The sequence below is a fragment of the Anopheles coluzzii genome, chromosome 2 (genome assembly GCF_943734685.1).
Source record: "Anopheles coluzzii chromosome 2, AcolN3, whole genome shotgun sequence".
In the NCBI taxonomy this organism is placed as follows: domain Eukaryota; kingdom Metazoa; phylum Arthropoda; class Insecta; order Diptera; family Culicidae; genus Anopheles; species Anopheles coluzzii.
In genome coordinates this window covers 99,448,263-99,461,233 of record NC_064670.1, presented here as the reverse complement: position 1 = coordinate 99,461,233, position 12,971 = coordinate 99,448,263, and the positions used below count along the sequence as shown (strand labels likewise).

Below are 12,971 nucleotides of genomic sequence, written 5' to 3'. Positions count from 1 at the left end.
AAAATTGAATCATTTCGCTTGCGGGGGCTTTCATCCGGGTTTTCATCCTTTTTGGGTGTTCGACGGTCTCGATCTACCTGTCTGTGTGAGTGAGTGAATTTTCGGCGAAGGGATGAAATTTGGCCACAGCAGCTGGAAATACGGTGTATTGCAGAGCGGAAAAGATTATCGGAAACAGTGTGCGTTGTTCGTTTGTTTGCCACAGTGTGTGTGTGTGTGTTCATTGCATTAGTGAAATGAAACGAAAGGATCAATATTTACTGCGTGCAAACAATGCTCAATTCCGTGGAGAAACTTGATTGTTGGATAATCAAACTGATGGAACGGATTTACGGGGGAAATTTTGAAGGCTGCCATCGGCTCATTTGATGAATGATGCTTCACTGGAAACGGTAGTGGATCAGTCTTCTCCTCCGTTTTTAATCAACTAGTTATTTTTGGGCTGGTTACAGGGCTGCGAGCAATAATTTCGGAGAAATATAGTAAATGCTTGGGGCAGGCAGTGTTTTTATCAATACCTGAACCCTCGCACGCTTCTGCAATGCTCGGTGCACATCAATTGAAACTGATTCTGCATCCATTAGTGATGGGTAAATCCAACAAAAATCCGGAATCGCTTCCGAATGACTCCGCCAAAATTGGAAGCGGTTCCGGTAGGTAGGTGCAAAACTCCGACCTCGGAGCCGTCTGGAGCCGTTCGGAGCCGTTCGGAGCCGTCCGGAGCCGTCCGGAGCCGCTAGTCGGCAGCCGGAGCCGTCCGGAGCCGTCGGAGCAGTCGGAGCCGTCCGGAGCCGTCCGGAGCCGCTAGTCGGCAGCCGGAACCGTCCGGAGCCGTCGGAGCCGTCCGGAGCCGGCGGAGCCGTCGGAGCCGTTGGAGCCGTTGGTGCCGTTGGAGCCGTTGGAGCCGTTGGAGCCGTCGGAGCCGTCCGGAGCCGTCCGGAGCCGCTAGTCGGCAGCCGGAGCCGTCCGGAACCGGCGGAGCCGTCGGAGCCGTTGGAGCCGTTGGAGCCGTCCGGAGCCGTCGGAGCCGTCGGAGTAGTTGTAATAGTCGGAAGCATTCTGAAGCGCATTAATTTCCCGATATTATTGATAATTTTATTGTAAAAACAGCTTACGAGTAAAAAAAGAGTCTTCTTCATTTATTGATATGAAGTTTTTTTGTGTGTTTTTTTTTCAAAAATAATGCCAAAAATAATTGTTTGCTCCGTATATACATGTATAGGAAAAAATGAATCAAATTAGGAGGTCAAGGAGCAATAGAACTATGACGGGAGGTGGGTTTGATAAAATACGAAACAACGAGGCAGATGAGTGTAATTATGGCAGTTTTGCACGGTTGTTTACATCGACTAACGTGTATGGTTTAGGCCGCACTTGTTTTTTTACCGAATAACATGATGGCACATGGACAAGACAAAGAATATAACTATCAATCATCCGTCCATCTTTTATGAAAATAAAGATCAATAATAGTTTGATTCATAGTTTTTCCCTATATATATATACGGAGCAAACAATTGTTTTTGACTTTATTGTTTAAAAAAAATACAAAAAAACTTCAGAGCAATAAATGAAGAAGACTATTTTTTTACTCGTAAGCTGTTTTTTAAAATGAAATCATCTCTGATATCGGGAAATTAAAGCGCTTCAGAAAACTTCCGACTATTACAACGACTCCGACGGCTCGAACTGGCTCCGTCGGCTTCGACGGCACCGACGGCCCCAACGTCTCCAACCGGTTCCGGCTCCAACGACTACGACGGTTCCGACCGGCTCCGGACGGCTCCGTCGGCTCCGTCGGCTCCGGACGGCTCCAACCGGCTCCGTCGGCTCCGCCGGCTCCGGACGGCTCCGACCGGCTCCAGCTGCCCACTAGCGGCTCCGACGGCTCCAACGGCTCCGACGGCTCCGGACGGCTCCGACGGCTCCAACGATTCCGGACAGCTCCAACGGCTCCAACGGCCTTGACGGCTCCGACGGCTCCGGACGGCTCCGACGGCTCCGGAAGGCTCCGACGGCTCCGACGGCTCCAGCTGCCGACTAGCGGCTCCGAACGGCTCCGGACGGCTCCGACGGCTCCGGACGGCTCCGGACGGCTCCGGACGGCTCCGACGGCTCCGGGCGGAATCGACGATTTGAATTTTTCTGAATCGGAGCCGGAGTAGCAATGCTCGGAAGCAATTCCGAGCCGTGGGTGCGATTCCGGTTACCCATCACTAGCATCCATACCTGCCATGGAGCTGATTCCCTGGAATTGATACCGTCTCTGACACTGCTCCTGAGCCTAACCTGATTCTAGAGCTGACACCACGTCATTATAAGTCCTGAAACTGATCCGAAACCTATATTGTTACTGGAACTGGTCCTGAACCCATACCAGTACTCGAACTGATACCAAATCCATACCAGCTCTGGACCTGTTTCTGAGCCCATATTGTTCCGTGGACTGATTTTGAATCCATACTGTTCCTGGAACTGACACCGATGCAATTTGGGACCAGAAACTGATCTCGAACCCATCACAGCCCTGGCATTGATCTTGAACCCATACCACTCCTGGGAACTGATCCGTTTGATTGAATTATATATCGATATATCGTTATATCGATGCCTAATGTTCTTATTCGTTAAATTGTGTGTGCCTCATACAGAATGAATCCCTCTTCAAAGCAAACCCACCATTGCCATTCTTCTCTTGTCGGAATAGTGTTCGCTCTAGAGTGTTGAGACTACTCATTCATATTCCTATACCGTCCGAAAAACCTCCGTAACCGAAAGCAGCTCCAGTTCTTAATGTCGATTTCATTCAAATGTGCACCATATTCCAAGAATGGCAATGGGGAAGGACATTTTACGCCAATAGTTGGTTGCGATTTGCCGAAGCGAACATATAAACAACGGTGTGTGTGTGTGTGTGGGTGGGTGTGTGACTGTGGGGGTGTATTACCGGTCGCACAGGCATCATAACTTCATTCCGATCCAAAACCCATTAACTCGTGCGTCCTTGCCACCAACGCTCCCGGTTCCGTGGTAATACGGTTATTAATATGCTGATACATGGCATCTTTGCCAATGGGTTCTTCCGGCGTACGAGACACATTCGTTCCCAAGTTTCTTCCCACGTCTGTGGCTTTTTGGTGGCTGCTAAACACACACACACACACACACACACACACATGCACACCCCAAAAACGGAACTGGCAGAATGCAGAACGGAGCTGTCGCTCTGCGAAGAAGCACATATAGTGTGTGCTGGTGGTTTGGCCGTCTTCATAATGGGCAATAGCCCCGGAGCACGATTAGGATTATTCAACTAGGACCCCTACCCCGGTGACGATGGGGCCGGTGGTGGGGAGGTGGTCACGTACTCGGAGCGAGCACTGTGAATTAGGTCAGCGCAACGGAAACCCGACTCAACCCGAGACGATTGCATTAACCGTTCTATTTTGGTTAAATGGATCCGAATTAGGGAAAATGTGGTTCGCTCTTTACGGCACCTACAGGTCGTATATTTTTATTGAGTGAATTTCTTAAACTCTATTGATTGCTTGATACCACACTGTGAATAGCCATATGAAACTTTTGGGGGGAGGGGATGGAGAAACGCTTCAAAGAGATAATGTATTTATGCGACATTATGCACATTAAAGCGGAGAACGTTTTGTGGCATCGCTTGAGTCCCTCTGCTGTGCAAGCGGTGATGGTGCTGTAAATCCCAAAGACGGTAATTAAGAACGTGACCCCGAATGCTAAAAACCACATTATTTCGCTCACACACACACATACACAAACACACACATACACACACACACACACACTTTGGGCAGGATGGGATAGCAACACCTCGTACGCTCACACCTCTTTGCTTTGGTAGGGGAAGTGCCAAAGGACTGAGTCACATTGCCTCATTAGTGCGATTTTGTCGCGAAATGGCACTGCCGGGTTGTGGGCTCGGTCTAGCTGCGTTTGGTTTGGAGCTAGGCAAATAGGGGAGGTTTTACCAGGAAAATAAATGACCCCTACGCGTATGTAAATGTGGAGCACACACGTACTCCACACATAACGACCTGCGCATCAGTGATCGGCAACCTGTTTTAGGGTGTTATTGTGTAGATTCTTCAATAGTCACTTTTTTGTTTATTTGAGAGGCTCTTACTGAGCGGTCTTAGATGTTCATCAAATCATAATCCTCTTGAATATTCTGTTGTGTGTGGAACTGATAAACCTTTATAAGAATACTAGCTTTAACGCAAATGAAGAAGATTAACATTGAACATTGAACATTGATTAACAATTGAAGCCTAAAAACATAGATACTAGATACTAGAACATAGACTCACCAAGTGCTTGTAGGATATACAGTGTTAAGAGCCGAGCTTCTCCGGCAGGTCACGTGAAGAATTGGCCCTCAGCAAGAGTCGCAGGGTCGTAGCGGAGGAAAAACAAACTGCACACTTTTGGACAGAGTCTTTGACACTTTGCCTACTAACCAGTCCTTCCCGCTAGATGCTTCTGATTCAAAGGTTGGGAAGCCTATGCAGTCGGAAGGGGGTGTTTGGCTAGGAAATCCAGGGGCTCTGTCCTGTTTCGGATGTTAGAATTAAAGGTGCCAACTCCAAGAACTTCTGCGTTTGAATGTTGTTGTTGTTGGAATAGTTTATAGAGGCTTTGGCTCAACGGAGCTCTTTCGCCTCTTTTCTGCGTTGGAATATCTCTTTATTGAAAACAATTCCTACTTTTATAGGGGAAGGTAGGTAAAGACGGACACGTTAAGGGAAATGGTAAAAATCTAGGGATATATAAGTGCAACGACCATGAAAATGTGCATACATTATCTTACACTCATGTTTTATCAGTAAATGTGTTGAAACTTTTAAGTTTCCATCGATTTTTGCGTTTTTTTCATGAATGAAAAACATGATTTTTTTCGCGCGGTTTTGAAATGTTCGGGTAAGACGGACACCTGATATGGGAAAGATGGACACCATGAAGGGTAAGATGGACACTTGTGAAAAACGTTGGAAAGTGAAGAGTTTTACAGTATTTTAACAAATTCTATCGTTTTCTCCGTCCTGGTACGTTTATAAACCAATTCTTGGCCTATTGCAACGATGATTCATTCAGCCGTGGTTTTAGAAATTGTAAGCGGCGTTTGTAATCTATCGTAGAATGCAGCATCTAGAGCATTATTGAAATATCGCGCACTTACAGCTGACGTTGATCCAGATTACAGAACAACAGTCTAGAACTTCCTTTTAGGAAATTACTCCGCGAAAAGACCACGACCCCAGTATTTTTTGAGGGACTTGTTAATAGTTTAATCCCTTTTCCACCATGACTAAATTCAACATTTGATTTTTGTAATCCCAAAGAATTTCTCATCTATTCCTGAACAATGTTGTATCAATGCCTCATCTTTTTATGGCTTAAAGTTGTCCAAGTCGTGACTAGATATTGGATTTCGTGAAGCGCCTCATCAGCGTCGACCGAATAATAGCATAACGCATGGCTACTATTTTGACCGGTGTTGCATTTCTCGCTTATTTCAATACTTTATTTAGTTGCTGATTGGTTTATAGCTTCGGAATACCCTTTTTTAAGGTATTTGAAGAAAACTATTCATCACCAATTGATATAAGAAGTAAAATAAATCAATAAATTCGGTGTCCATCTTTCCCTACAACAAAGTGTCCGTCTTTCCCGCTGTGGTGTCAGGATGTTCAAACCACCAAAAAACAAGATTTTTTAATTCTTTCATTCTCGTTCTTTCGCCAGTTTTTTCATTAATGATCACGACAACCCATTCATGAAATAAAACATCCGGAAATATAAACAATATAAGTTGTAGAGCTTAAGATCGGTAGTAGTCAAATTAGATCCACCAGGGTGCACATGATTGAAAATTTGTTTTGTTCGTGGATTTAACCAATTTTATATATATTATGCCAAAAATGTTCTCAAATGTGTTGTTTTACCTTCAGTTTGGATTCTACAATGTTGATTTTTTCGAAAATTACCTTTTTCATGCATTTATGAGAAGTGTCCATCTTACCCGCAGTGTCCGTCTTTACCTACCTTCCCCTAGGCTTTTAATGTATCACTTGGACTTGAAAATAGCTGTAACGTTTCTCGTCCAGACGCATTTTAGCTGCATTTTAACAAATCCTAACTAGATTATGTATCTTAGCATGTAACGCAAAACGATATCACATCAATAAAAGAGTTCTGAGTGCTTCAACAACTGTGGTTCATGTTCATGATTGAATAGATATTTAACCAACCAAAAGGTTGCTAATCACTGTCCAGCAACGTAAAGCAGCACTTGCCATCCTATTGGATAATATACAAGCGTTTCAAAGATTCAAAAGTATTCCACACTTACCTTAATCATTTACAGCAGGTTTGCTTTGTGGTCTCTTGCTAGCAAAGGGAGCTTTTCTTCGCTGGCGACGACCAACTCTTGCCGCCAAGTATTACCAAAGCGTTACAGCCTTCTCCATCGAGCAAACTAAACTAAATTGCAACGGTAGGTAAGTTGTGTGTTGCTCGCCGGCATAATCCTTAGCTTACGATTTGTCACTGGAAAACAACCAATTTCTGCGGAAAGCCTAACATTCCTAACGTTATGAATTATACGGCATCTGGCAGGGCGCCAACCCGGAGTCCGTGAAACTCTCCGGAGCCTTCGGTTGTAATCCTCGGACGAATTGGCGCACTCCAGCCAACACGCACCCTGCAGCGCGGTTGGAAAGTGTGTGTGTGTTTGTGTGTGATTTCACCGGAAACGGAATTAATTACCATTTAATCCGAGCGTAAATGGGGTAAAGGGGTCAAACACTGGCACCTGTGTCAAAGATGGAGAGTGTCGGAATGGGTTTTAGGAAATTTGCATTTAAAGTGTATGTCGGTTCGAAGAAAATGTATTGAAATCTATCAAACAACAACAGCAGGTTGGGGAAGGTGTTTGGACGATTTCTTGTTGTTGAATGCCAAGAAACGCTAAGGCGGATTAAAACCGAAAAGCACAAACTGTACACGCTGTAAACCGTCGGTGAAGCATTAAGCTCCGCTACGAAGCAGCTTAAAATTTGAACAATCTTAACGACAACTTTCCACCCAACACCAGACGCCAGACCGTGTTTGTGGCTGCTGTCCTGTGCCGAGTATTGTCGGTATAGGAGGGGGAGGGGGGAGGGGGGGGGTATGTAATGCACTTCCGGAAGGTGACCCAACAATCGGAAGTGGAAGCATTCTAACGTAATGTTGCGGTTTGTTGGTTACGCGGTTTTATGGGAAGAGAGTGTGAGAGAGAGAGACATACATGCTGTGCTGGTAAAGTGTTTTGAATTTTATAAACTTGGAACGTTAGAGTTGGAGCTTAAGGATAGTTTTAGTGTTTGTGGGTGTGTGTGGTGCATCGTACTTAGGCATCAGGTTGTCTCATGACTGTGCCTCGAAGCAACCACGACCGTTTAAGGTTTTTTTTTTGTAATGTGCTTAGGAATAGTTTGAGATAATAGGAACACAACCAACAGCTGCCTTCAAACGAGCAAACGAAATGGAACATGCTTTAACAACCCTTTTCTTTCATTGCTCATTGCATAATTTTGCATCCTTTTTTGGTGAAGCACATTTGTGTCCATTTTGATATGATTTTTGTTGCTTCTGTTCCATTTTTTTTGTGTGGAAATGAACGAAAACCGTTACTCAAAAGAAGCTCCTCACGAAAACAGATGTTACCGTTTATCGAACGAGTGCGGTTGGTCGGATTCACAAATTCCATCAGGCACCTGAAAGCATAAAAATGGACGTACTAGACTCGTCTGGACGATATTCCACTTATCTCGAGAAGTCTGAAGCAGCAGCAACCAAAAAAAAAGAAGGAAAAATAAACCTCACACTTACTTACCCAAAGTGCATTGCAAGTCGATTCCACGTGGGAAAAAAGAAGGACCAAAACCCTCGACGAACAAGGGTACCACAAGGGGAATTTTTTTCGCCCAAATGCTCTGTCTGGCTGGCTGGCTACTGACGATAAAAATAGTCCTCCAGCTCTCACCTGCCTTTGGATCTGTTCTCAATTTGCCCACGCTCGGAAGGTGTTCGATTTTAATAGGAAATTGTTCCGAACAAACTCAACCCCAGCCCAGCCGAGCGAACAAAATGGTGTGTCCGAGGCATATGCGTTTTTTTTTTTCCTTTCAACAGCCACGGACCTCGTCCCACTCTTTCTCTCTCTCTCTCTCTGTATTGACTAAATTTGAAACAACTTGACGGAGCATCCCCAACCAAAACCTTCGTCAAGGTGTGTAAGGTGCATTGATCCGGAAAGCTCAAATTGAATGTTGAGCGTCCAGCAACGGTAGCAGCAAACGAGCAACAGCAACTGTTCACGGAACAGTTGGTTTACCTGCACTTTCCCGAGATATCAGTCGGTCCGGTCGGTCCGGTCCGGGGAAGAGCACTGATTGGAAGTGAATTTTTCGGTGCGGCTCCGGTTTCTCTAATCTGTTGTGAAAGCTTTCGTATCCCGTTGGCCGCCGCAAGTCCGTGCCCAGACAGACAGGCCCCACCTCCATTGTTCCATTTTCCTTCTATACCTGTGGAAAATTTAATTTTCTCGGGTCTACAGGTAATGCTCCAGCGCCGTAAGAGGTAAGACAAGGGTGCCGCTAACACACATACAACTTAGTAGCACTCAGCAGCACACAACAAGCGTCGAGGTTTTCCCAATTTCCTGCTACCGATTCTCCCCCCCCCCCCCCCCCCCCATCTGGTAAGCCGTGGGATGGCAATCGGGAATGCCCGGGAATGCTTTCGGTTCAATACTGTGTCGTGTGCATTCGGATTCAATCATGCATCATGATGCATTAAACGGGGAAGAGCCCATCGAGCCCGAACCATTCCAACTGGATATCCACGCCGGAAGCGTGATGCTTTTAGAGATGAATTCAAACAGAATTGGTATGCGGTTGCTGTTCTGTTGTTGGCATGTGTGTTGTTGTATCTTGGGCAGGATGTGTTCGTTTTTTATTGCTCAACAAGGTATTGAGTTTATACGATTGTTTGGTCCTTTTTCGTCTACTAGTTATTTTTTTACGATTACAGTGTAAAGCCGCGTAATTTTTAGGTTCCTCTTAACTCCGAAATGTATGCAAAATAAACAGGTCAAAACCCCGAATGGGAAGTTCAGGACCTGATAACGAATGCTTAATTGACCTATTACTAAACCTGGACTTATACCGCTTCTGAAATAGTTCCTAATCTCATGTTATTCTTCAGGACCTGATCCTGAACCAATATCGATATTGGACCTGCTACTCAACTCATGCCAGTTCTGCAAATACAGGGTTTTTCAGGGGTTCTCATAGTTGTGAAACACTTCCTTGACTCTTTCTAATGGGAAGTGAACTTCATATGATGGAAATTGGACGCTATGACACCCTTTTTTGGACAGGCTCCTTGGAAATTCCTATTGGAAAACTGGAAAACTCTGTAATCGCGTACCAATACTAACCTGGAGCTTATACTGAACTAACACTGGTTGTGAACACAGTTACGAACCTATAGCAGTCCTGGATCTGACATTAAATCCATACTGGTAGTGAAACTGCTACTGAAATCCTACCGGTCTTGAAGAAACCTATACCGGTCCTAGACCTGTTCCGGTTCCGGAACCAATCGGGAGATTGTCTCAGTCCTGGAAGTAGTTCCGTGGAATTTCTGCAAATATATCTTCAGTGTATAAATCAGCGTAGAAATTAATCGTACGAATATACCACCATGTGTATAGTGATACTGTGTCATAAAGGATATTCCAATACATTTGAGCGGTTTCAGGTATTTATTCTTAATTTTAGCAAAAATTGCAAGAAAAGATTCGAAATATTACCAAATAAGTCTCTGTTTGAAGCGCTTTTGAGCAAATCGTACGGTAAAACTACAAACGCTATCACCCATAAGTATACATCTATCCGGAAGCATGCACCGATTCCGATCCCTGCCCGAGCGCGTGCTCTGCTACTACAGCGCTCAATGTACCATCATAAACAGCAACACTATCGCGCCAAAGCAGACAAAACGAACGACCAAATTCAAAACACCGCTGAGTTCTGTCCAAACAGAGCAACCGATGAACGCGCGCCTCCATAGCAACCCATAGCACACACACGGCACGCTTGGTTGCCTCCGAGTCTTGTTTGTGCGATATAAACGCAGTAGCAGTAGCAGGACCTTGAAGAGTGTCGGGCGCCGAATAGAAAGTGAAAAAGCGCCAGTGCCGGTGCCGCGGTTTGCTTTAGTTTCGTTTCGTTTCGCTACTTTCCGGATACTGGTTCCATCTTCCGCTAAACGAGCTTTGTGCGTGTGTGTTTTTTGTTGCCAGTCGGAAACTAGCACCGGATATAGCGTGGCCACTGTATCTCGCGGCAGCGGATATTTGGATTCCTCCCGATAGGTATAGTATTTGCACAGTGCGAAGGAACCGGGTGATAGCGAAAGAGGACTCCCGCTATAAACGTGTTTCGTACACATTGACTCGTCGTCTTTACCGTGCGCTTGATGTTCTGAAATTGTTGATTTAGGTTTTCCCGTGTTGCCGTGCGAGAAGTTATACGCACAGTCGGTGGCTTCCGGTGTGCGCCGGATAAGGTGTGTGTTGTGCCTGTTTGGATGTACCAGCACGCAACAGCACGGAAGTCGTCACGGAAGGGAACGGTGCGCGAACTGGGATGGTTTAAATTGTGCCACAAGACGTTGGTGAAGTGTTGGTGAACAACTGGAACAAAATTGTAAAAGATGGTAAGGTTTCAAGAAGCTAGGATTGACTTTGTAATTCAACATTTAATCGTGTTTCTCACGTTTTAACTCTTTTCAGGGTCCTAAAAAAGCAAAAGGAAGTAGTAAGTGGCCTCTTTGTACTTGATTTTCTCAGTAAATTACACCGTGCTCTTACGTGCTCTTTATTGCAGCTGTCATCGATGGCGTCGACACGTCCAGCATGTCCCGGGAGCAGCTGGAGCAGTTCGCGCTCAAGCTCCGCAACGAGATGGAGCGCGAGCGGGAGGAGCGCAACTTCTTCCAGCTCGAGCGCGACAAACTGCGCACGTACTGGGAAATTACGCGCAAACAGCTGGAGGAAGCGAAAGCGGTGATCCGTGGGAAGGAGCGCGATGTAGAGGTCGCCCAGGAGCTGGCCGATCAGGACACCAAAAACGTAATGCAGGAGATGAAGCACCTGCAGTACGAACATCAGTCCCACATCGGAGAGTTGCGGGCGGAGATGATGACCCAGCTGAAGATGGCACAGGAAGACCACACGCTGCAGGAGCGGGAACTGCTGAACGACAAGCGCGACCTGAAGCGGCTGCTGCGCGAGAAGGAAGAAAACACCGAACTGGAGATACAGCAGCTGAAGCTGAAGCACAGCGAGCTGCTGAGCGTTGAGCGGGCCAAGTTTCAGGAGGAGATGGAAGCAATGACGAAGCTGTTCGAGCAGCGGCTCGCCAGCTACAAGGAGGAGGCGGAGGTGCGCCACGAGATGGAGCTGTCGGAGGTGGAGGAGCGCAAGAACGGGCAGATAGCGGAGCTGATCAGCACGAACGAGCAAGCGTACCGGGAGATGAAGAGCTACTACAACGCCATCACGCAGAACAATCTCGCGCTGATCAACAGCATGAAGGAGGAGATGGAGGAGATGCGCCTGCAGTCGGACAAGGATCTGAAGTCCTTCAGCGAGGTGATGGCGGAGAACAAGCGTCTAACGGAGCCGCTCAAGAGCTCGCAGGCCGAGCTGGTGGAGCTGCGCAAGAAGCTGCAGTACTACGACCGCGACAAGGCCACCCTGAACCGGGTGAAGACGCGCCTGAACAGTACGCAGAAGCAGCTGGCCAGCCTGAAGCTCGAGCAGGACGTGCTGCAGATGCGGTGCGAGAAGCTGGTGGAGGAGCGCGATCAGCTCAAGCGGCTGTTCGAAAAGTCGATGCTGGAGCTGCAGCAAAAGTCGGGCCTGAAGAATTCGCTGCTCGAGCGCAAGCTGGAGTACGTCGAGAAGCAGACGGAGCAGCGCGAAGCCATCCTTGGGGAGGTGTTGTCGTTGGCTGGGATAGAGCCTCAGTCGCTGAGCGTGCGGATCGAGAAGCTGCTGGTGCAGAAGAACGACAAGATTCAGGCGCTGCGGTACGATTTGGCCCGGGTGAGCAAGATGTACGATGATCTGCTGTCGCTGATTGAGGGCAAGCTGGTGAAGTACGGCATCACGCTGAAGGACCTGGAGCTGCAGAACCTGCGGCAGGAGAGCAAGTAGGGAGATTGTGGTTCCTGTGACTCTTGTTTCCCTCTGGAAGACTAATCACAGGGGAGACTAATCCCGGCGTGTGTGAGTGTCGGGTTTCTTTAAACATTGCACAGGAAATGTACTCGGCACATAGAACGATAAGGGAGTTTAAAGCATTTTGCATTGATGCCTTGCTCTTAACCACTAATTAAGGCAAAACGACGACACACTCTCTCTCCCAGGGTGTGGATGTGGCATAAATGCAAATGATAATTATTACCAGGCGCATCATTATGAATCATTCATGCGCGTCGTTTAATTTTAGCATCCTGTTGTGAGTGGTTAGTGTGTGTGTGTGTGTGTTGGTTGTCAGGAAAAGCCCGGGTAATTCCGGCTCCGGGGAGAAAAGCCGTATTTCCCCCTTCGTAGACCATCAGATTGTACTGCTGCTGCCGCAGCTGTGGCAGGATTAAGTGGCAAAAAGAAGCGTAATTCCTACCATCTGAGGCGTAAGCGGTATGAGATGTTGAATACGTTTCATGGAATACATTATTCAAAAGACGCACACACACACACAAGGATCGGTGAAGAGCTGCTTCTTCATAAGCCTATAATTACAGAGTGCATGTGTGAGACGCTGTACCGACTCGTGACCTTTCAAACCCACCTGCTGCAGACTGATGGTCGCAATGGTAGC

The 12,971-nt window shown here is 46.7% G+C and overlaps 1 protein-coding gene across 1 annotated transcript; it reads left to right on the top strand.

Annotated features, from left to right (window-relative positions):
- Window positions 1–10,021: 10,021 nt before the first annotated feature.
- Window positions 10,022–12,553, top strand: LOC120952735 (dynein regulatory complex subunit 4). The gene is made up of 4 exons (XM_040372205.2): window positions 10,022–10,456; window positions 10,584–10,800; window positions 10,877–10,901; window positions 10,971–12,553. The coding sequence occupies exons 2-4, from the start codon at window positions 10,798–10,800 to the stop codon at window positions 12,302–12,304; spliced, it is 1,362 nt and encodes a 453-aa protein (XP_040228139.2). The 5' UTR covers window positions 10,022–10,456; window positions 10,584–10,797; the 3' UTR covers window positions 12,305–12,553.
- Window positions 12,554–12,971: the final 418 nt, after the last annotated feature.